This window comes from Myodes glareolus, chromosome 4 (assembly GCF_982192425.1).
Source record: "Myodes glareolus chromosome 4, mMyoGla1.1, whole genome shotgun sequence".
Taxonomy (NCBI): Eukaryota; Metazoa; Chordata; class Mammalia; order Rodentia; family Cricetidae; genus Myodes; species Myodes glareolus.
The window spans coordinates 1,203,804-1,228,578 of NC_142029.1; the positions used below are offsets into that span (position 1 = coordinate 1,203,804).

Consider the following 24,775-nt stretch of genomic DNA (forward strand, 5'->3'; position numbering starts at 1 on the left):
GCCGCTCCCGCAGCCGCGGCTGCCGCCACCGCCTGGAGCTCCATGGGCCTCTCCTGCGCGCCGCCCGGTGTGAGGCCGAGTCCGGCGAGCCGCGTAACACGGTGCCCGAGCCATCGCGGACGCTGGAGGCTGGGACCCGGGGTAGGGGCAGCGGCTGGCGGCGTGGGACTGCGAGCTGCCTTCAGATTGACGGTCAGTACGGAGAGGAAGCCCCGGGAGGAGGGAGGCGCGGGGCCCCAGCCGGGACTCGGCAAGAAGCGCGCACCCTTGCGCGCTGGGGCCGGAGTCGAAGTAGCCGAGCTCGCGCACGTGAGACGCCTCGGGAAGGCGGAAGTCGTGCTGCCCGTGAGGGACCATCTCCTAAAGTCCCTTAGTTGGTCCTTAGGATGGCTGAAGAGACCATGGATCCCTCGTTAGGTCACTCTGGTCGGGAAGGGTCCGAGCCAGGAGTGGGGCGCCGGCTTCTCAGTTTGCTCACTCCGCGCTCCACTCCAGGGATCGCTGTCCTCTCTTCCCTTATCCGTTCCTCCCTTGCTGCCCGTCATCAGATAGTGACCCAGGGCTTTGTAAGTTAGTTTCTGGAGTACTGTCCCAGAGAGAGTAGGGAGCGTGAGTGTCTTGCGCTTCGAAATGCCTAGCTGGAGGAGATAGCTGGGAGAGACGCATGGGCAACTGCCTGAAAGAGAACCGACCCTGGGAGGATTCGGGAATTGGATACCCAGAAAAGAATGCCTGCAAGGTGAAGCTGGGGTCATCATGGGAGCCCTTTAAGGAAGAGTGATAGTGTATGAACCGAGTTTTAAAGGAGCGATGTGGGGAAATGGGGGGAGTTGGTTGACACTTCACTTACCAGATGCTCTATTTTTGAGGAAAGTAACCCTTCACACCTTAATCATCAAGAAATAAAAGGTGCGGGCCACACATGCCTTTAATCCCAGTGCTTGGGAGGCAGTAGTAGGCAGATCTCTTTGAGTTCAAAGCCAGTCTGCGTTACATAGTGAGTTCCAGGACAGCCAGAGCTGCGTAGTGAGACCCTGTCTCAAAGAACAACAACAAAAATAAAGAGGCTTTTCTTCACTTTGGCCTCACAGTTAACTGAACAATAAACGGAACTTCTGATCAAAGACTCTTCCAGGGCAGAGGGGAAGGCTCCTGTAAGCATAGCCGCAGAACATTGTGATTAGAGATGTAACTGAGGATTAGCGGCTATAGTGGGTGAGTAGCAGGAAGTGCCTGACTATATTCCTAGGTACTAAGCTGTTAACTGTGGAGCCCTCAAATGGATGGTCTTTTCTCACTGATAGACTGGACATGAATTTACTGTGCGCACACACAGGTGCTCCTGAGAGAAGACTTCTTGCAGGGTTGAGCTTTGCCCTCTTGGGTAACTGGGCAAGGCAAAACCGGAAAGGTTTTCTTCCTTTTGTGGAGGAACAGGTGCCACACTTAATACATCACCTACACCGTATCTCTCTGTATATTTGGTTGGACAACTAGAATCTGTGAGGAACTGGCGAAATAACAAGGACTCCTGCTCTTAGGGTACCTTGTGCCGGAAATTATTGGGAAGGCAGGCCATTTTAATTGTATATGGTGGGAGGCGAGCTGAAGGTTAGGAAGATGAGAGAGAGAGCAAGTTGAGAAGTCAGAAAAGACACCGGAAGAAAAGTAAAGTTTGACCAACATGGAGTCATTTTCCTGGGGGGGGAAAAATCTTTCAGCATGTCTTTAAAAATACGTAATAGTGGTAGAACACTATCGTGTGCAAAAGGCCCTAGGTTCCCTCACCAGTACCACACACATACACACACCCTACCGTCACAACCAACAACAGGTTCTTTGTGGAGAATGGTCACTTTTTTGGTGACTAATTTTCTGGGTGGTGTCTGATATTAGGTTCAGAGTCCTAAGGAAACATAAGACGTGGCGTTTATAATCTCTGCTAGAACTCTGGTGCTCTCCTCAGTTGCTCCTCCTAAGTGCTGCCAGGTCATCTTCACACTTGTCAGGCGCATAGACATCTTTAACGCTCACCAACCCATAGCTCTGTTTTACTGAAGCAATTCAAAGAACATGTTAGAACCAAAAAAAATAAAAGAGCCAAGGATGGCACATTGTATTGTAGGTTTTTTGGTTTTGTTTCATAGTGTTTTGTTACTGTGTCTTTTATAAAACCCTGTGCTCTGTTAATTTTCTATGATGCTGGGTGATGCTTTTTGTGTGTCAAAAACTATAAAGATTCCGTTCTCAAAAGAGCCTTATGAGGACAGGCACAGAAAACATAAGTGTCTGAACAAAGTCACAGATCACAGAACTAGTAGTAAGTAACAGAGGCAGGATTTGAGGGGAGGCCTTGTTGCTCCCAAACCTTCAGTCCTAAGTGTCAACTTCTATAGCCCCTCACAGTCTCTGTGATCCATCAGGAGACTTAATGCAGAAAGCCCATGTTTGTCTATCATCGAGTTATATCCCCAGGCCACAGGTTTAATTTCTAAAGCAAGGATGGATATTCTAACATGAACTCACTTCTCTTGAATCCTCTTTAGAGGAACATGGAATGTGATGTTGATAAGTCTTGTGCCTGTTTTAGCCCACCTCTTCAGATAAAGGGAAAGGTTATATGCAAACAGAGTAAAGCTATACTCCACAAGCAGCTAAGAGAGCCCTCCAGGATCTGAGAGATCCGGGAAGAAAGAAAGGGTTGACTGTAATGTACATGCTTAGAGAGCCAAACATTCAGGGAGTGTTCTAGTGCCTTTGAATGCCTGCCAGTCATGGACCTAAAGATGTGAAAAATCAGGCACTTGTTTATTTATTGTAGCTGAGGTGTTCAGGCCCTTGAGCTAGTGCATGAACCAGATGGTAAAATGAAATACTTAACTGAGCCAGTTAGTAATTAAGGCTGTAATAAGGTGCTAATTGTGCAGGCCAAGTACCAGGTACAAAAGAGAAAGAGCTGCTGCTACCAGCAATAACATTATGTAAAGCAGAAGTAAATACATCCCACCCACCCGGTTCATTAAAGCTGTACAAGAGCCTGGAGCACGGCTGTGAACTCTTAGAGACTCAGCCTGGGAGGGGGGCGGGTATTTTATGCCCAGTCCTAGGCAGACCAAGGCCAGATTTTAGGTCTTTTTCTTTGTACCTTCGGCCTCACAGAAGAACACAAAGTGAGCTACTGCTTTTCCTAAAGGTCTGTTTGCTTTGCATACTCTGCATTTGTCCCACCTGGCCTTGTATGAGTATTAGATATAAACAGCCTTTCATAATCTAACCATAGGTCTGTATGTCTTGTTCTAGATCTTGTGATTTAGGATTATAGTGGTAGAAAAATTGATGAGCCACGCATATTCCCCATTAGAGGAAGTGTCTGCCATGTTTCATTTTAAGAAACTGGCCTGCCTGTCCTAGTCTCATGAAGTCATGTGTGAGAAAATGAGCCACACACACCAATTTCCAGGTATAGAATACACATTTAAGAGCTGTGCTCAGGGCTGGAGAGACGGCTCAGAGCTTGGGAGCACTGGCTGCTCTTCCACAAGTCCTGAATTCAATTCCCAGCAACCACATAGTGGCTCATAGCCATCTATAATGAGATTGGGTGTTCTCTTCTGGCCTGCAGGGATACATGGAGGCAGAACATGATACATAATAAATAAATCTTTAAAAATAAAAGTCTGTGCTCAGAGTCTGAGGTCTGAACTGAGGGTAATTCTTCAGTATTGACCTAGTAAGGAAAGGAGGTTGACGCCATGCTTCTGGCAGTTACACCTTTGAAGATCGTTTGCTCTCCTCTTGGGAAATTTCCTCAGACACTCAGCCAGGTCCAGTGAGAGAGCCAGAGGCAGATATTCTTGCTTTCACCATCCCAGCACTTGAGAAAAGCTAGGAAATCATATCTTTATAGTCTCCAAGCTGTAGCCTTCAGGATGCACAAGCACTTGATTGAAGTCTGGATTTTGTTTGCTGAGGACATTGTCTCACATTTGGGGCAAGGGGGGTGCTGAATACCTTTATGTGAGTACCATCCCTCACCTTAACAAAGTAAGGCTAGTGCCCACCTGGCCACAGTCCTGCTGTAGTAAGTCTTGACCTTGGCGTATAAAGTCTCTTTCTAGACCAAGTCAGTAGCAGAATCCAGAAAGACAGGCTGGTTAGGAAGATACAGATCTGGTGAACAGACTCCTGGGCTGCTTCTAGTGGTGTCGACTGGATTCGCTGCTGATTGCTTTGTTTCTATAATCTTAGCATCACTTTACTCCCAAGCTAGTTTCTTGCTAGATTGTAAAACTCAGACTAGATCCTGGATGTACAAAGATTTAAATATCATCTAGATAGCTCAGTGGGTAAAAGTGCCAGCCACCAAGCCTAACAACTTGAGTTTGACCTCCAGAACCCACATGGTAGAAGGAGAGAAATGACTCCTATGAGTTGTCCTCTTACCTTTACATGCATTGTGCGTGATCTGTGTGTCCACACATGCATACGCACATAAATTAAGTAAATAAATGAAGAATTAAAAAGTAAACTCTGAGCAGACAGACCTCTGAGTTCAAGGCCAGTCTGATGTTCATAGTGAGTTACAGATCAGGCAGAGATAGTGAGACTCTATCTCAAAAATAATAAATAAATAAATAAATAAATGCCAAAAAATGGCTCAAAATGGTATTTAACTTAGAGTGCTTGTTTGCTTATTTAAGACAGAGTCTATCTCTGTAGCCCTGGCTGTCCTGGAACTCTGTGTGGACTAAGGTGCCCTAGAACGCAGAGGTTTGCCTGCTTCTGCCTCCTGGGGGCTGAGACTAAAGACATGTGCCACCACACCCAGCCTAACTTTGGGTACTTCTCACATTTATCATTTTGTAATATTTGGTGGTTATTTTGCTGTTGTTTGTTAAGGTGTTTGAGGCAGTCAGGTGCAGCCCAGACTGTCCTAGTACTCACTAGGATGATCTTCCTGCCTGTACCTCTCAAATGCTGGGATTAACAGGGTTGTGCCACCACACTTGGGTTGTTGGTACTTGGGATTAAACCCAGGCCTTTCTGGATGCTAAACAAACACTCTAGCAGCGGAGCTCCCATCCCTGTTTGATGTAGTTTAATAATGTGTGTTTATACTTGTAAAAACTAAACTGCTTGGGAAAATCTAACAATTAATAGTGAGTTTCTTTTGAATATTAGTGAAGGATAGGGAAGGGGGGTTAAGCTTTTGGCGCAAAAAAAAAAAAAAATCAAGAACATGTCAATTTGACCCTGACAAGAAGATTTCGGAATCGAATCCCTGCAAGGACCTTTAAGTTAGCTTCATCTTTGCCCCTTTTTTTTTTTTTGTGTGTGTGTGTGTGTGTGTGTGTGTGTGTGTGTGTGTATGTGTGTGACCCTAGCACTGGCGAGGCTGAGGCAGGAGGACTGCAGGAGTTTGAAGCCAGCCTCTCCTTATATTTTCTTACAGATGCCTGGTATAAAGGGGGCATCAAAGACGGGAAAGCTGAACTCCCCTGTTGGAGGCTAGTGCAGTTGAAAAACTATCATTTCTGATCCTTGCAAGCTTCTGCTTTTAGTACTTAACAAAAGTCAGGCCTTTGCTTGGATGATGTCACAGTAGCTCTATGTCTGCACAGGGCACAGTGTAAGGCCAGGAGCCTGCTCAGCACCCTCAGGTGGGAACCTTTGCTTGTTTGGGCTTTCTCAGAAAAAGCTGTGTACAGATACTGGCCCAATGGAAAGTTAATTCCCAGCAATTAACTGGGAATTAACTGGGAATTAATCAGACTGACTACTGATTTAAGTGTCATGGCCTTTCCACGTCGTAGGTTAGAGCAGGATCGGTCTTCTACATGTTGGACCCTGCATCAGTCCAAAATGGCTTTGTTCAGTCCCGTAGCTTCGAACTCTTCTGCAGGGGGCTAGCCCACACAATAGCGCCTGCTTTTCATACCATGTGAGGGCGAGATGGCAAAGCTGTAAGTAACCCGGGGCCTTGGTGCCAGTTTTGACGCCCCTCCCCGTTTCTGTTTTATTTAGTGGTTGTGGTGAGTAGTTGAAAGCCAGCTGTGGAGATGGACTCCATCTCTGCTGCTTCCTGGAGGTGTGAACTTAGCCAGAATCTCCATGCTTCAGCTTCCTCGTCTCTCAGGAAAAGAGGAAAGTGGGCTAGAGCCTACAGGATGGAATGCATTTGAGGATGGGGCAGCACTGGTGCCTGCCAGTAAAAAAACATTTAGTATCAGTTGGGAAGAGTCCTAGCCCAATCTTACCTTCATCAGCCCCCACGCTCACTCCAGTGTAGCAACTGTTTAGCCTTTGGAAACTACCCTGAGAGGCAGAAGACAGTTCCTTATCAAGTAGATTATACACTTGTTTATGAAGGGCCTTTCAGACTGTGAGGTTGTCTTACCCATTGGTATATATTCTTATGTAACTAGATCAGTGACTTATTTATTGTTGCCAATACGAAGAATTTCTGCATTAGACTGCCTACAAGGGATTACTTCAGGGCAGTTGCCGTAGCAGCCAGTCCAGCAGATTGCAACAGGTACTGTCGGCCAGTGTAGAGAGTGAGTCGTTTCATAGACACCCAAACAACTCCTTGAGCTTCTTTTCTGAGCTCTGAACAAGCTGGCCCAAGTTTGGAAAAGGCTAGCTCATCTCAGTGGGTCTCCAGGAGGCTGTGTTTCAAAGGGCTTGTGAAATGGCTTCTGGGAGAGGGAATCCTTTGTTATTGTTTTGTTTTGTTGCTTTGCTTTTTGTTATTGTTGGGTGAAGGCAGGTGTTGAGGCCCAGGCTGACCTGAGCTTAAAGAAATATCTTCTACGGTCTGTTGGACATTTTCAAAAATCGTCAGTTAAATTGGAAAGAAACACCTGGCTAGGAATAATGGCAGAGTGTGGTGTGGTACACCTTTTAATTTTAGCACTCAGAGGAAGAGGCCAGTGGATCTTGTGAGTTCAGGCCAGCCAGAAACGTAGAGTGAGACCTTGTCTCAAAAAAAAAACAAACAGAAAGAAGACAGCCAATTGTGAGGCAGGACAGGAAACTTGGTTTACCATTTTCTGGTTTTGGTGGACTTTAATTTTAGTCTTGGGGCACAGGTGTGGTGTTTCCTTCCCTCCCCCCACTTTTGTTTTTACGTTAATTGAGTGTTGAGTGTGGCAGGCAGAGGGGACAGCAATGCTGATTGTGTGGAGTTCCCATAAGGCAAGACAGCTAGGTCTGCCTGCCCGGACACCTTCTCTAGCAGATAAGATACCTTTGCTCCATCAGGCTGTGGCCACACCCTTACCTTTGTGAAAGTTCAGTGATTCATTCTGTTATGTTAGTGAAATGTTTCAAGCATAGTAATTCATTGTTCATTACTGGAATTTTGGAGTCTCATCAGAAAATAGACATACATTTCATAACCATTTGGCAAACTTATACAAATTTATTTATGCATATGTCTATGTTTGCACCTGATACAGGTGCTGGGAATCTAACCCAGCTTCTCTGCGAGAGCAACAGATACATTAACCACTGAAGAGTCTCTCCAGCTCCTCTCCCAACTCCCATTCTCTTCTGAAGCATCTAGGACCTAGGCCATTCACCTACCTTTGAAGCTGCCAGGCTCACTTGTGAATAAATGCTTTGTAGAAATTGATGATTGAGGGCTGGAAAGATGGCTCAGCCGTTAAAGGCCAGGCTCACAACCAAAAAAATATAAGAAATGGACGATTGACTCTAGAGTGGCCAACAAGAGTCCGATACCACATCCTTAAAACAGTTCCATTAAACGATGGAAACTGATGTTAATTCTCTATGTACATCTCAGGAGTCATGAAAAGATGCCACAGTGTTTGAGATGATGTTCTGAATGACTGTGATGATAGACAGTCACTTAACTCTGAAAGAAACTCGCTTTAACAGGAATTAAATGTTCAGGATGAGTTTAAGGGGAATAGCAGCCAGGCCCTACCCTTCTCACGGCATCCAGCATTGGAAGTAGCCGAGAGCTTCCCCTTTAGGAGTCCTGTACCTTGCGAATATGCATAAGTGGATGAAACAGAGTTATCTATATAGTTTCTACCAGTAGAGACCCAAATGGTCTAATCATGATATTTGTTTTGTTGTTATTGTTGTTGCATGTATATTTAGGTGATTCTTGTCTAAGACTAGGGAAAAGAATTGCAGAAGGTTTGAGTCGGCCTTACCAGCTTGGCTCATTGTCTTTTGCTACCACGTGTTACTTTACACAGATCCACTTCATGCTGTTGAGGAATGCACTGTGGGTGGAGAACTAGAGTGGGTGTAATGTTTTAGAAACAAAATCTTTCCACAGTGCTTTAAAAGGGATTCTAAGGATTTGGTATCAGACCTGTCTGAAGCATTTCATGACTTCAGGACTGGATCTTGTCCTAGGAAAGCAGATGAAGTAGAAAAAGATCAGGAGTACTGCTGGGACGAAAACAGTGGCATGTGGTTGCTTTTTGTTTTGTTTTTGTTGTTGTTGCTATTTAAATATAACATTTTATTAATACCTTGAAATTTTCATACATGCTTACAATGTACTTTGAGAATATTTTTTATGCCTTTGACTCCTGTCCCTAAAACGTGGGCTGCCAAGTAGTAGACTGAAAGGGATTTGCCCTCGTCCAGTAAATGATCATTAACCACAGCCATGGTGGCTAGACTCCGCCTTTGAGTCCAGCCAGGCCTGAGTAGTGGGTCACAGAGGGCAGGGCTTGTGGGCCTGGCCTTCACACAGCCGTTCTCAGCCCTGGAGCTGCCTGTCTATGCACAGATGAGCAGCTCACCTCAGGAAGCAAGCAGCAGTCAAGCCCCAGGAACAGAGCCCCAGAGGGCTGCAGGCTCTGCTCCACACATGCCTTGTGTCTGTCTGTCTACCAGTCTGTGATAGAGGGGCATGCTTGCTGTCAGGTGCAGTGGAGCCTGTGAGGTGTACATGGCTCTGTACCAGGAGGAGGTTTGGGTTGGTGGGTTTCTTAGAAAGTTAGCACCAATTTCAAACATTTTAAGCTTTGGTTTATAAGTCTTTAAGAAGGACACTTTTACTTAATTTCCTTACAGTCTATCTCTCATTCTCTCTCTCTCTGTCTCTGTCTCTGTCTCTCTCTCTGTGTCTCTCTCTCACACATACACACACACAAAATCTCAAAGTTTGTATTATCAAAGACTGCATCCTGTCTTGGGACTGAAAGAGTACCTGTTCTTCCAGAGATCTTGAGTTTTTTTTCCATCATCCATATCAGGCGTCACATGATCTCCTGTAACTTCAACCCCAGGAGATCTGATGCCCTCTTCAGGCCTCTTCAGGCACTAGATGTACATGTCCGTACCTAAACTTAGACCCACACACATACAGTGAAAGACTGGGAACCCCAGCCTACTGAACACCTTCTTCCACTCTGTGAGTCCCTTGTTTCTGACTTCTTGCCACAGACTTTGTTCCTTTGCCTCTTTGGGCCTTAGGCATTCTTCTGTTGGGTGAGAATAAATTCATCTGGGGATTACTATTTGCCTTATCTGTCAGCAGCCAGCGTGGCCTTGCCATAGGGTGCTGTGGTCCCTCACAACTCCTCCCTTTCCGCCCCAACATAGTCTGTGTGTGCCAGCCTTCTCCGACAGATCTCCAGGTCCTCCTCACCTCTGTCTCCTCGCATTCCGCTCTTGATGAGTCTGCTCTTCTCACTCTGCATGGGGTTTTGCTTTGCTGCTGTTTTAATACTGCTTGCCCTCTGTTGTGTTAGTCAACTGTTTGACATCTTCACTGAGCACAAATCTCATGCCTACTACAAGCCAGGCTGCAAAATGGTACTTGTAAGTCAGCAAAAGAACATAAAGGAGCCCAGTCTTCCCAGATTGGGGAGGAGGAGTTAAGCAAAAAGTGGTACCCACATTCCTGCCCTCACATCCCAGGGGAGTTGGCAGGCAGATGCTGTACAGTTCCTTGCATACGGTGGCTACTCCTTCAAGATAATGCTGAATTGAGTTGAATGAAGAGGGGAGACTTCAGGCAAGGAGAAGTATAAAGGAACTAGGAGGGGACCCCAGAGGAGATAATTCCTCTGAAGGTGTGACTGGCCTGCAAGGAATGGTGTTGGGGGCGGTCCTCCAGAGCCTCTCCAACCTGGGCACCAGCTCTGCAGGCTCCTTAGAAGCAAGGACAAGTGAGGGGAGGTAGGTCCTCATCAGTTTCTGTTGAACTGTAAGGTTAATCGAAATAAGAGAGAAGGGTCTTCATCTGCCTTTGTTGTTGGAAGAAGCTGAAGGGAACACACCTTTTTTTACGTTAAGCCTCTCTGAGGCAGAAGCAGGAGGATTGCCACAGTTCATTTATCTAGTTAAAGGGAGGGTCTGAAGCATGAATCTAATTAGCCTTATTAAATAAAAACCTGGAATCAGATATTAGGGAGTGAAAGCTGAAAGATCAGAGAAGCAGAGCAACCAGTCACTAGCTCTTTCCTCTGTGAAATCTCAGACCGAATGGGGGAGGGCGTGTCTCTATGAATCCTCAGACTGAATGACCTGAAATCCTGTTTCTGCCAGCCTTACATTCCTATCCCACCTCCCTTTTACTGGGCTTAAAGGAGGCATGTTCCTCTCAAGTACTTGGGATCAAAGGCTTGAGATCCCAAGTACTGGAACCAAAGGTGTGAGCCACTACCACCTCTCTTTTAGACTGGTTTAATTTTGTGCAGCTCAGAGTGGCCTTGAACTCCTGATCTTCCTGCTTCATCCTCCCAAGTGATGAGATTAAAGGTGTGTGCCACCACTGCTTGGCCTCTATGATTAACTAGTGGCTAGCTCTGCCCTCTGATCTCCAGGCAAACTGTCAGAATACAAACAAAATACTGTACAACAAGGATCCTTATTAGAACTGTTTCTATGACTCTGGAGAGGCTAGGTGTTAGGGAATCTTGCTTGCCCTCTTGGGTGTGGGTAGGAAAGCTACCCTCAGCATGGCACTGGCCCCTGACTTTGCCAGGTGGGCCTTTTCCTTCCACATCCAGCAGCTTCTTGTTCCCAGCAAAGGCTAGAAAATAGTTCCTTCTGTACACTGTTTGATCCCAGATCGGTCCCAGATAGCACATTCTAGTTTCTTGAGTGTTGGTCCCCCTACTTCATGATCCTACTTGATCTACCCTTTTTCCCCTGAAAAGAAGCAGACCAGGCCTCCTAGAGGTGGCCCTGGGATTACAAAGCTCTTTGTTCACAAGTGAGGACATGTATTGAGGGGCTGTTTGGTGCCAGGTGAGTCCCTGAAGGAAACTTACACCCCAAATGAGCACCCTTCCTTTACAGAGACCTCTAGCAAGATCTTTACTAGTCTTGCCCACTTGCTGAAATAACCAGAGAACGCTGTGTAGACACAGAAGTGGCGGTGGTTAGTTACAGACGAGGAAGAGATTCTGGGATTGCAGGGCCTGCACAGGTGGCTGGCGACTGGGACTAACTAAATCGTCCTGGAGAAAGTGAGTGGCTGTTGTGCTGAGGCAGAAACAGAATTCCCATCTAGTGTGCTCTCGATCTCTGCTGTTTCTTTTCTCACATTTTGTTTTCAGATTTCCATCTAACGATCCAAATGATTGACAAGTGCTTTGAAAGGAGTTACAGTTAACCAGGCATGGTGGTATATGCTTTCTATCCAGAGGCAAGTGGATCTCTGAGTTTCAGGCTACCCAAGGCTACATAGCAAGACCCTGTCTCAACCCTCCCCATCCTCACCCACCCAAAAATGGAAGAAAGGGGCCCCAGTTGCCTGGTAAACTTTGCTTGTGTAGAAGGGCTTATTCCTTAGTAAAAAAATGTGCAAAATTTTAGTGTCCTTGACACCATTGTTACATGTACGACTGAGAACGAACAGCTGCCGAAGGGCAGAATGAGGTTAACTGCCTGTGCCACTGGAAGCTTCTTTTTAGTGGCCTCCCCTTATGACAGGAGGATGTGCTGTCAGAGGGCCGGAGAGTTTTGTAACCGGCCGTCTCCAGTGCAGGGGAACCTGAGTCATGGTGGTCTGCTTCTTACTTAGTGGTTGAGACTCAGAGTAAATGCTTGAGGCTTGCATGTTGATACAGCCCCCACCTTGCTGGGCAACGCTCCATCACCATGCAAAGCTACCAGTGAACGTAGCGGGAGCACAGGTGATAAACATGCAGATCCACTCAGGGAAGAATGCCTGTCCCTGGAGAGTGCTTCTCTTCTGTTGGCCTTCTGACTTCTTGTGACGTATGACCTATTTATTGGGTGTGGGTTGTAGTTGATGGAATTCAGAGTTTTAGAATTTGCTGAGCACAGGTCAGTTCCCAGACACTCTTGGTCTGCAGTTTCATAGAGTTCTGTTCAGTTTTCAGAAGGTGAACTTACGTGTTTTAATGGTTGTATGTTGTTCAGGCACCACTGAACTGCCACTCTCTGGAGAGCAAGCACAAAATTGATCTAGAGAATCCTGGCTGATGACCAAACATTGTACTCTGTATATGTCACAACTCCGTCCCCAGCACTGCATACCTGCTGTAGAGCAGTCTCTGATCCTTTAGACAGGCACGTGGTGCACACTGAGCTACCCGCCTGTTTTCAGTCTTGTGCTACATTGGAGCAGAGCTGAACTATGTGTATGATCAACCTGAGCAACATTTCACTCTACCCTCACTTTCCCAGACTTTCATGGCCATCCAGATGTTCCTTCTCATAGAAGAAGGAGAATTAGAGAGGTTAGTTAGGATTGGCTAATACAGCCTTCAGAAGATCCTGGGACCAGGGTCATTTCTTCTACTGTCAGGTGACTTACTATTACTTGCCAGCCCACCATCTGTGCTTAGCGTGACTTTCCATGGTTTCTATGTCCAGGAACGGACTGAGCCACCACAGTTCTCATGAGAGTTCTGGTTGGTATTACAACAAGCTAGCAGCTAAGATGAGCAGAGGAGATCTACTCTCTCTCTCTCTGACCTATAGTCCATTATGGATGGATAGGTATGCAACATTGATTCTTAGTTACGTCTCTGAGTTCATGCCTTTAGTTCCAGTACTCTGGAGGCAGATGCAGGTAGGTCTATGAATTTCAGACCAACCTGGTTTACAAATCAAGTTCCAGGACAGCGAGGTCTATTACACACAGAAACTCTGTCTCAAAAAACAAACCAACAATAAAAATAGTGGGTTTCCGTATAGCATTCTCATGCTTATACTTTACACTCGTACTTGGTTCTGTTTGCTCTGTTTCATCTCCCAGTTCTTAGTTTTGCATCTCCGAAGGTCAGTGCTGTAGCTCTTAGGAAGAAAGTTGCTTTACCCGTCATTTTTCGAATGGAAAGAATGCCTTACCAAGAGAATCCTTGTGCATGGCCAGTGAGCTATGCGGGATGTTCAACGGGAGCCCCTCCCCCAAACCCTCTAGCTCTAGAAACAACAGCTCTGACAGGCAGTGCTTCACAGGTGAGGAATGGTGTCTTGTTCTAGGAACCATTGAATACGCTGTCACCGCCCCTCCTCTTTGCCCTGTCACTCACAACCATTTCAATTCAGTGCTCCTCTGTTTCACAGGAGATTGTCCCCAGCATTTGCTGTCCCAGATTTAACTGAATGGACTATTTGCCCAGTGTTCCCTCATAGCGGAGGAGACTCAGGCTCTAGTCCCACCTTCTGTCCCTGTGCTGCTTGTCCGGTCTGGCTGCCCTTGGGTGTGGTCTCTTTTCGTTCCCACTCCTTGGCAGCATTTGTGCGAGATCTGTGCACACACACCGTGGCTCACTTGGGAGGTCTCCTTATTGCTGAGCTAACTCCATATTTCTGCTCCCTTTCCTTTCAGATGCCAGTATGGACAGAATAGCTTATGATGCTGACCCCCAACCATCACTTCCGAGACATTGAGCGGAAACCAGAATACCTCCAGCCAGAGAAGTGCTCCCCACCTCCCTTCCCTGGTCCTGCGGGAACCATGTGGTTTATCCGTGATGGCTGTGGCATCGCCTGCGCCATTGTTACCTGGTTTCTGGTCCTGTATGCGGAGTTTGTAGTCCTATTTGTAATGCTGATTCCATCCAGAGACTACGTGTACAGCATCATCAACGGAATTGTGTTCAACCTGCTGGCCTTCTTGGCCCTGGCCTCACACTGCCGGGCCATGCTGACGGACCCCGTGAGTATGTCTGGGCTTTTTTTGACCAGCCCACATTCTATCCCTCTGGCCCTGGCATGGCCATAACCCACAAACTCCCCATGGATCTTGGGAATGTGAAAAAAAGGACAGCCAGGACTGGGTGGAAAAGTGAGCGATCTCTTGTTAGAGTTTTTGGGACTCTGACCTGGGAGGGGGCCAACACCTGTATTAAAGCGTATAGGGGTAAGTTCAATGGCATCTGTATTAAAGCGTATAGGGTAAGTTCAATGGCACTGTCTACTGTATTAAAGCGTATAGGATGAGTTCAATGGCACTGTCTACTGTATTAAAGCGTATAGGGTGAGTTCAATGGCACTGTCTGCTGTATTAAAGCATATAGGGTGAGTTCAATGGCACTGTCTACGCACTGCTGTCTGTGTTTGTTGAGCCTGCTGTGTCAAGGGTCCATCTAAACCCAGCCTCTGTTTGGGAAATGTGTTCAGATAACCCCAAAGACTGGCCAGATGGTCAGAGCAGAAAGCATTGTAGGGGAAGAGAAGAAAAAGAGGACAGAAGTGGGTTGCCTTGATGCGACAGCCCAGCCAGTTTCAGGGTCTGCATGCATTTAACCTTTACTTAGCTTGTCACAAGGTAGGGTGACACACACCTTTAGACCCAGGGAGGCAGAAGCAGGTAGATGCCTGTGAGTTCGAGGCCAGCCAGAACTACATAATGAGACACCTTGTTGTCAGGGAGGAGAAAGATTCCTCTTTTCATGAAAAACTAGCCAGGCCTGTTTGGAACTAGGTAAATACCTTTGGGTATTGTGGGTAATAGTTGTTCCATTTAGTGACTTAGATAAATATATCAGGTGTGGCAGAGGCCCCTGAATGTTTTTATACCCCGATATCAAGTCCTCCTGTTCTCATTGTGTCGAATGGGAAACAACAATACAGGTAACTTGGTAAAGCCCTCCTTCTTGGTATGTGGGTGGTAGCCATTACATTGAGAAAGAAAACCTGTTAATATCCACACACAGTTTCTGTGAGCCCCAGAAAAGCAAAGCACAGACCATAGAGCTGAACCAGTCTCCTTCTTGAAAGTGAATTGTTAATCCCTCCCAAGGAAAGGCAGTTTCCTGGCTCTGTGGCCTGGTGCAGATATCACAGGACAGTGCAACATCAGCACCTGAGGAGCTGAAGCCTGAGGCTCCGTGTCCTGGGGCCTGTGGCCTGGTGCAGATATCACAGGACAGTGCAACATCAGCACCTGAGGAGCTGAAGCCTGAGGCTCCGTGTCCTGGCTCTGTGGCCTGGTGCAGATATCACAGGACAGTGCAACATCAGCACCTGAGGAGCTGAAGTGCTTAGGTTCTTGAAAACGCCACAAACACAAAGGTATAAAAAAGTTTAGAAGAACTCAGGATTTGTTCAGAAGTTTGTGTGATGCCCCTGCTATTGGAGACAGTGGAAGAAATTACGTCTTCTGCTCGGCTCACAGTTCAGAACCAGCTCTGCCATCAAGATACCTCTGTTGAGAAGACAAGTGAAGTCAGCCCTGGCAGAGGAAGTGTAGCTTGCTGTGGACAAGCAGGGAAGGGTATCAGTCAATAAGAGGTTGGTGGTGAGACGCAGAGAATAGAGTCAGGGGAGCTCCTGTTCAGAAAAACAGGCAGTGACTCCTTGGCATTTGGTTGTTGGGATGGGAAGACCACACAGAATATGGATTTACCTTTGGTGTCTGTGGTTATGAAAGAAGAAACAGGACAGTAAGGAGTCTAAAGCCCCAAGAAGTTTTTTTTCTTTTTTCGAGACAGGGCCTCATTATGTAGCTCTAGAACTCATTGTGTAGACCAGGTTGGTCTCAAACTCACAGAGATCCTCCTGCCTCTGCCTCCCGAGTGCTGAGATTAAAAGTGTGACCGCTGGGTCTGGCTGTAGGAATTTTTAACCAGAGTCACTGGACAAGGACAGCTGTAGCAGTAATGCACAGGGCCCTGCTGGGCACTGATGGGTAGATGAACAGTTGTGTGAACAGGGTGCCAACCCTGCAAAAGATTCCTCCATGAGCAGCAGGTACAGCTGAGAATAAGACAAACAGAATCCCTGCCTTCTGGAACCTCATGTTTCAGTGATAAATGAGGTGCTGACCAAAATCACCAATTGTGTAAGGACAGTAGAACAGCAACAGGGGGGTGTAGTGGGCTTTAAAGGGGCACCCATTAGGCCAGGGTAACCCAAGAAGGCCTCCCCTTTGTGCTGCCATCAGAGCCGACCTGAATGGCTTGAAGCTGCAGCCAGAGCATGCGTAGATCTGCAGGCAGGTTCAGGCAGAAGAGAAAAGGGGTACCTAGGTCTGAGCTTGGAGTGAGGCTAGAGCATGGTGAACAGGGAGAGTGAAACGGTTCACAGAGGCAGGATCATGCCGGACCTTGTAGTTCTCGGAACCTTAGTGAGATAGGTGTAATGGCGGTGTGCTTGTCCCAGGTAGGAGCCGCAGAAGAATAAGACAGGGGCATTGGCAGTGGTTTCGGCAAGACATGGCACTGGCTCTGATCATGGTAGAAGCAGAAAAGCTATTGAATTTGCAGTTTATTTAAGTCATTGATTGATTCTGAAGTCTGGCTACACAGTAAGAACTCCTTAGAGAGTCTTTAAAGTACTGGTGCCTGCCTCCTGCCCTCAAGGGTTCTGCTTTAATCGGGTTAGGGGCAGAGCTCTAGGTATTGACACACTTGAAAATGCCCCTGGGCCCCATGAATTACCAGGGCTGAGGGAAGCTAACAAATGGAGATGGGTCATAAAGAAAACCTTCATCCTAGGAAGGAACAACTGTAGGTGCTAGTGGCACTTGTTGCATGAGAAAAACTAGTGAGGAACCAAAGCTTCTTTGTGACAAAACTGCCATGTATGTATTAGGTGCAAGCAGAGATGTTAGATGAGCCAGGCAGGATGGGAGGGTGGAAGATGGACTCTCTGTTGTCTAGAAGGCTTAGAAGGCTCAGCTGGATGTCACCAGGAACCTCCTGCTGGCACTTGGGCTGCTCTCACAAACCTGTGCTTTCCTCCTTACTTCAGGGAAGCTTCTCCGGGGACCTCCTCAGGCAGCCCTGCAGCTGAATTTTTCCTGATTTTTACCTTGCTTTGTGGCTCAGCTTCCAATTCTAAGTAGCAGTCTTAGGTTTCTTTCCTGTTGCTGTGATCAAATGCCCTGACAAAAGCAATTTGGGGAAGAATTTATTGTAGCTCAAAGTTGAGGTTACAGCTTATCATAGCAGGAAAGTCAATGCAGGAGCCTCTTGAAGTGTCCTTCCGCAGTCAAAAGCAGAGAGAATAAATGAGTCTATGTGTGCTTTGCTGAGCTCACTTTCTCCACTCTTGTACAGTTCAAGACCCAAACCCAGGGAGTGGTGTTGTCTGCTTTGGACCAGGTCTTCCTCTGTCAATTAAAGCAATCAAAAGTTATCCCTCTCCCCCAGACGTGTTCAAAGGCCAATCATATACAGACTGTCCCAAATTGAGACTCTTTCCGGTGATTCTAGACTGGCACTGAAAATTTTCCATCACAATAGGCAAGAGCCACAGTCCTGTGCCCCAAGTCGCCCCCCATAGATTTAAGTGGAGAATCTGTCCTGTAACTGCAATGTGTGCGACAAACGTTTCAAAGCATGTGCTGTGTACAAGCCCCATTGCAGGATCTTCATGCCTCTGCCTGAAGCACGCAATGATTTATGAAAACCCATGTGTGTAACGGTGAAGTGGAGCTGTAGAAATGGGGCCAGGAGGGTACCACCTGGGCACCCTAGCTCCTGGGAAACGTAGTCTGGAGTCCAGAACTCAGGTCAAACACAGATCAATTTGGGACTTCTTGTTAATCAGCAAATGGAGTTCTGGGGAGTTTTCCTAATGGAGAGATAATGATTTGTATCTCAGGAGTGCAGATTGTCTATAATTTGGGGGGAACAGCTTATATCCTGATTTTATAAGCAATATTTACATTGTATGTCATTTAGGTTAACACTGAGGGGGTGGGGAGGAAGCCGGTAGAGAAGAGGAGACGGGAGAAAAAAAATATCATGGTCTCCCACTAGATAATACTGCACCCTTCTAACTTGGACCTTTTCACTCCATGTGTAACGGGAGCAGTTCAGCCATGATGCTTTCTGGACCGTTCATCAGTTAGTTGTTGACTCTGGCACAGCAGTCATTGAGTCCACACAGTCAGGGGAAGAAGAGACTGCTTCCAAGTGTGTGAGAAGCAGAAATGGTACCATTTGCAGTTGGGGAAGAGATGCTTTTCAACAGAGAGAAAGAACAGCTAGACCGAGGGGCATGAGGACTGGAAGTGTCCAGTGAGAGCGGGCCATGCTGGTGGTTGGTCTCGCCGTGGGCTGTTCTTGCCCGCTCTGAGGTTGTACTGTCACCCACAGCACTTTTCTGTGTCCTGGAAATCCACATGAACTCACCCTGCGTTATCTCCCCGGCTCCAGGGTGTATCACTGGTGTAGATGTACTAAAGCTGGGAATCCACATGAACTCACCCTATGTAATCTCCCCAGATCCAGAGTGTATCACTGGTATAGATGTACTAAAGCTGGCAGAGTTCCCACATTGGTTCTCTAACCTGTGTGTGGAATAAGGGTTGGAAAGGCCAAGTGGTGTAGTAGAAGTGGAGCAGGTCCTTTGTTTCGTCCGCCAGGATCCCTGTTGCCTGGCTAGCTTAGCCCCCAAAATAACTACACAGAAATTGTATTCATTTAAATACTGCCTGGCCCATTACCTCTAGCCTCATATTGGCTAACTCTCACATATTAGTTTAACCCTTCTCCACTTGTATCGCCACTTTACTGTGGCTTACCAGCATGAGTCTAACCAGCGTCCATCTCGGGCAGGAGATTCCCAGCATTCTGTTCACCAAAGTAGAAGCCATTGGATTCTCCTCTATCAGAGAAAATAGTGAACCAAAACCAGTATTACATCTCTGGAGGAACTGCAGAAATTAGCACCACCATCAAGGACATGAGAGATACAGGAGTGGTGGGTCCCACCTTATTGTCCTTTAGTTGCTCCTATTTGGCCTGTGCAGAAGACAGATTGTGGAGAATGACAGTTGCCTATCACAAACTCAGTCAAGTAATGATTCTGATTGCAGCTGCTGTACCCCATGTGATATCCTTACTTGAGCCAGTAACACATCTGGGGTGTGTGTGTGTGTGTGTGTGTGTGTGTGTGTGTGTGTGTGTGTGGTATGCAGCTTTGGTCTAGCAATGCCTTCTCAGTGCCTGTCTATAAGAACTACTAGAGGCAGTTGACTTCCAGTTGGCCAGACCAGCAGTCCACCTTTGCAGTTTTACCTCGGGGTATATTAGCTTTCCATCCCTGTGTCATAATTTCCTTCAAAGGGAGCTGGATCATCTTGGTTTTTTTCCACAAAATATCACTGTCCAAAGTGTTGATGACGTGCTGATTGGACCAAGTAAGCAGGAGGTAGCAACCACTTTGGACTTGCTGGCAATACATATGTACATCAAAGGATAGGAAATAAATCCAGCCAGAATTCAAGGGCCTTCTACATCGGTGAAATTCCCAGTAAACTGGTGGTGCAAGCATGTAGAGATATTCCTTCGAGCCTAAAGAATAATTTATTGCACCTGGCTTCTCCTACCCTCAAGAAAGAAGTGTGACATTCAGTGTGCCTACTTGATTCTGGAGACAGCACATTCCCCATTTCCATGTGGTACTAGAGCCCATATACAAGTGACTCGGAAAGTTGCTAACTTTGAGTGGGGCCCAAAGTAGGAAAAAGCTACTGTGCTCTGCCACGTGTGCCGTATAATCCAGCAGACCCTATGGTAACTGAAGTGGCAGCGGCAGGGATGTTTTGTTGGAGCCTTTGGCAGACCTCTGTTTGTGAACCACAGGAGAGACCTCTGGGATTTTGGAGTGAGGCTCTGCCATCATCTGCAGACAACTCTGCTCCCTCCGAGAGACAGCTCTTGGCCTATTTTTGAACCTTAGTGAAAACTGAATGTTTGACAATGGGTGTGGTAGTTTGAGAGGCACTATTAGGAGGTGTGACTTTGTCTGAGTAGGCATGTATGGTCTTGTTGGAAGAAGTCTGTCACTGCGGAGGCATCTCATATATGTGGAGATCTCATATATGCTCAAGGTACCACCCAGTGTTTTACACCATTTTCTGTTACCTGTAAGATGTAGGACTCTTAGCCACTTCTCCAATGCCATGTCTGCCTGCATACCTCCGTGTCCCACCATGATGATAATGGACTGAACCTCTAAACTGTAAGCGAGCCACCCTAATTAAATGTTTTCCTTTATAAGAGCTGTCGTGGTCATGGTGTCTCTTCACAGCAAAAGAAGCCCTAACGAAGTCTGTCATGCAACCTGAGCTGCCTGTCATGTGCTGGGTGTTCTCTGACATACCAAGTCATAAAGTTGGACTGTACAGCCGCACTCCGTTATCAGATGGATTGGCATATGTGTGATCAGGCCCAAGCAGGTTCTGGAGCACAAGCAAGTTGCATGAAGAAGTTGCCCATATGCTTATGGTTTCTAGAGGAGGCGCCCTTGAAGACAGCCTGGACTTAGGAACCCCTCCTATCTTGGAGTCCATCCTTCCTCCCCACCGCCTTGCTTTCCCCACCACTTCCTTTCCAGCTCCAGATACGTTCTGGTTCTGCATTTTGGGACAGTGTCTTTCCCAGAAGACACTGAACACAGAGGCGCAGTCCCCACTGCCAGGAAGTTTAAAGCCACACATTGCACAGTTGCCACAGTTGCGTGACTCCTTGCGGTTGGTTCATTTCTGCCTCTCCTTCCCTTGGGCCCAGCCACTTATTAGCCTCCTTAAAGGCATAGAAGGCATTGAAGGCATGTGCTGCTGCTACTCTTTCTCCTCCTCCTCCTCCTCAAGTTCAATCTCTTGTTGACGGTTTCTGATCTCCACTGCTTTCTTCTTGTGTGCCCTAATCTAGACATTGAATCAAGCCTTCTTGTTTTAACCTTCCTATTCATGTACTGTTGATACACCCCTTGGCAGAAGAGTTTGATAGCTAGCATCAAAGCCATAAAGAAAAAGAACACTTTTCCACATCTCTTAGTAGAACTACCTGAAAAATATGTTTGTGTCTTGACTGTTACCTGGGCCTGGATTCACAGTCTGCTGCCCCTGAACCACATTGTCTTAGGAGTTGTCTGACGCTGCTTCCCTCACTTCTGTTATAATAAAATGAGGGATCACACAGTCTCCGTCTCACAGATTTATTGTCAGAATTAACTGGCAAAATGCTTTCAGTCACAAAGCATTTGGAACTGTGCCTGAACTGTATAAACCTCAATAAATGTCTGTTGTATCATTATTATCTGGCTTGGGTATATTGAATGCAGGCCTGATGCCAGGCTCTGAGCAATTTGCTAGGTTGAAAGACATTGTCTCTGTCCTCCTGGGAATGCACAGTCATGTTGGAGAGTCAGTGTGTAATGTCATGGTGTGTGTCCTGCTGTGGGTGATGCCGTGCTTTCAGGCCATCAGGAAGAAGTCAGGAGCTCCAGTGCATTTGAAATGGATATAGAGGACTTCAAATACTGCCTGCCAAGCTTCCTAGAGGGCTTCAGGTGGTGCTCACATGTCGTGGGGGCAGAGGAAAAGTCTGAGGTGTATGCAGTGCCCTTGCAGGCCCAGGCATAAACAGGGCAGCACAGTCAGGAGGGACCCAGCACGAGAGTGGGGCCAAGGTCAGGTGTAGCCTGTGTTCCCAGTTCAGGAGTTCAGACTCTTGATCCATGGTCACCAGGGAGCTATTGGAGGCTTTGTGCCCGGAATCATGTGGCCATTTACAATGTAGAATGTTTGTCCTGGAAATAATCAGAGGTAATAAGGGCTAAGAAAACCTGTGACCGTGATATGGAGGGGAGCATGGGATTGAGGGCAGTTTTAGGGTTCAGATTTAGATGGAAATAATGCAGCAGAGGAGAGGCAGAGTGAGAACACCGGAAGGTGGTCACTAGGTTTCTAGCCTCCATAACGTGGCATCCAGGATACCACTGAGCAAGATGGTGAAGTGCTACACGTGCCCAGGGCAGGAAGCCTTCAGCAGCTTCTCTATGCTTCCTATGGGCTGAGTCATCCATGTTTTATCTGACTTTGTGATGAGGCTGATGCATATTTTGCAACTGTGGCTTTAAGCATTTATAGCCTACTGTGTACCAAGAGAAAAGTCTCTAATATATGCTTCACAGTGTGGGTAATACTTCTCTTGGGTGACCAAGTGAGGTTTTCCCTTTTCTCTTATCTGTATGTCATTTTTAAAAAAACCATAAGCAGGTATTTATCTCTTTGGAAATGAGAGGAAAACTCAGTGTGTTTGGATAGGCAGGCTGCAGGGATCTGCAGGCTTCAGGATATTCCCATGAAATGGTTAAAGATGAGAGAGGGTGAGTGTCTCAGACAACGAGTTCCCACCCATGCCCTGCACTAACAGGGACTACACTCAACAACAACAAAAAACAGAATTCCTCTCTGTGAGGGAGTAACAGTTTCCAGTTCTGAGACTGAAGCCAACAAATGTGGAATGGCCAATTCTGGGGTGACAGGGGTGGGGAGGGGTCCTCACCAGGGGCCAGCAGCTGGTCCTTGGTTGGGACTGGCTCAGGTGGCTGGACAGCTGGAGTCTTGTCCTGAAGGGAACAAGTCTTCTGGGAGGTTTGTGCAATTGAAAGCACACCAGAGAGGCACACTTTCAGGAAGGCTCTAATTACCAGCTGGCTAATAAACAATAATGAGAATATTGCATGAGGCTCCCATTACCCTTGCAAAGTGACTTCCTCTGGTATGGGCTCTCTAGGGTTTATAGCAAATTCTGGGGGCTGGTACCTTCACTAGGTCCTCCCTTGGCCTGCTGCTCTGCCTGTGTGTCTGTACCCTACAGCTCCCTTCAGAGCCTCTCTTCGCAGTACAGACCCATTGCTTACCCAGTGTCTGCAGTCACTGTAGCCCGAGTCTGTCCCCTGTGAAATACCTTCTCGGCAAAAGCAAACGACGGTTGCATGCATCTTGGCATCTAAGTGATTTTTCCCTTCCTGACATTCTGTTCTCTCATAGGACAGATCCTGATAATCAGTTCTTGTCCCTTCTGCCCCACTGACCAGTTGAAGTTTGTCACCCGTGGGGTGGGGGGGGTGCTGTGCGAAGCCCCCTCCTCCACCTTTTTGGGCCCTGTTGGAGTTGTTGTGTGGCACAGATGTCCAGGCTTTGCTCCTTGCTGTCTTTGCACAGCTTAGAGTCTGGGCGTAGAGTCTGGGCATACCGTCGAGCTCCACAGCTTTGGTGCAGTCCTGGACTCCAGATGTGAGCGGTCAGCTGTGGAAAGTGCACACAAGGGCCTCCCGTAAGCTTCCTGTGTGCTGCAGCCCTTATCATCATTCCAGGCATTGGATAAGTGGATCCTGGCTCCCTACTAGGAAGCAAAGGCACAGTGGTGGCACCTGTTGTTGCCACACCACTGTCAAGTGTGGCACTTGGGCCTGGGTAGCCTCTCTGGCACCGCATGGTTTCCAAGTTTACCAGCAGCTGAGAGTTCATTCATTTGTGCTTCTCTCCTCTCCTCCTGTGATCGCCAACCACTGTTGAAGCTCGTTCTACTCTGTGTGTGCTTTGTCATGTCCAGTATGAGTTTCCCGTCCACTTGGTGGTGCCCTTAGTGAACCATCCATAGTCACTCTGTCCGTCCATTTCCTTATCTGACTCACAGAGCCCAGGGGCCTAAGCTGCCTGTGGCCTGGCATGGGCTCACGGTTCCCCCTTTCCCATGGCTCCACCTGGAGCATGCCCTTCCATTTCTAGCAACCATAGACATTAGCATCTTAAAGTGTCTATGCTCTGGTCATGAGTTATTGGCTGCTGCTTCCTCTGATATCTCTCTCTCTCTCTCTCTCTCTCTCTCTCCCTCTCTCTCTCTCTCTCTCTCTCTCTCTCTCTCTCTCTCTCTCGGTTTTTCGAGACAGGGTTTCTCTGGGTAGCCCTGGCTGTCCTGGAACTCACTCTGTAGACCAGGTTGGTCTTGAACTCAAGAGATCCATCTCCTTCTGCTTCCCGAGTGCTGGGTTCAAAGGTGTGCACCACCACTGCCCAGCTTCCTCTGATCTCTTAACACAGTAACTTCTACAGCACATAAACCCTTGCACCTGTTGGGGAGGTAAGCAGGAGGGGGACACATGGGAGGAGAACAATGTGAGGAGTTCATAGTGATGAGTGTTGAGCCCAGGGTTTAGCTCCAGGTAGGTGCTTGGTGCTTGGTGGCACTGGCTATTGAGATCCTGTTCAAGTTGGTATTCTGTCTGTCCTTCTGTCCAGATTGGTGCAGAGTCCAACAGACTCTAGAACCAGAGTACCAAGTATTTGTGTATTACCAGCATGGAGTAACATGTCAGATACCCAAGGGCCATGGCTTCTATTACTGAGTACAGAGTGCTCATCCTTCAGAGTAGTCACACAGGTAAAAAATAATTAATTAATTAATTAAAATAAAATAAAGCAAAACAGAACCCAGTGAATGTCAGGCAGCACATTTTGGCACGAGAGAGGTGAGCTGTGGGGTAGGGCACTCACCAGTGGACTCTCCCAAGGTAAGAGCTCTTCCCAGAAGTCAGAATGGTCAGTGAGCCA

At 47.2% G+C, this 24,775-nt stretch overlaps 1 protein-coding gene across 3 annotated transcripts in view; it reads left to right on the forward strand.

Annotated features, from left to right (window-relative positions):
- Window positions 1–4: 4 nt before the first annotated feature.
- Zdhhc3 (zDHHC palmitoyltransferase 3) overlaps window positions 5–24,775 on the forward strand; it is a 46,648-nt gene continuing 21,877 nt past the window's right edge. For 2 of the 3 annotated variants that reach the window (XR_015001718.2, XM_048423594.3), the window contains exons 1-2: window positions 5–192; window positions 13,805–14,134. Coding sequence is in view for 2 of the 3 variants with exons in the window: in XM_048423594.3 (XP_048279551.1) it covers window positions 13,829–14,134 (306 nt within the window). In the remaining variant the exon portion in view is untranslated. The remainder of the gene's footprint in view (window positions 193–13,804; window positions 14,135–24,775) is intronic. The other variant, XM_048423596.3, reaches the window with a different exon arrangement.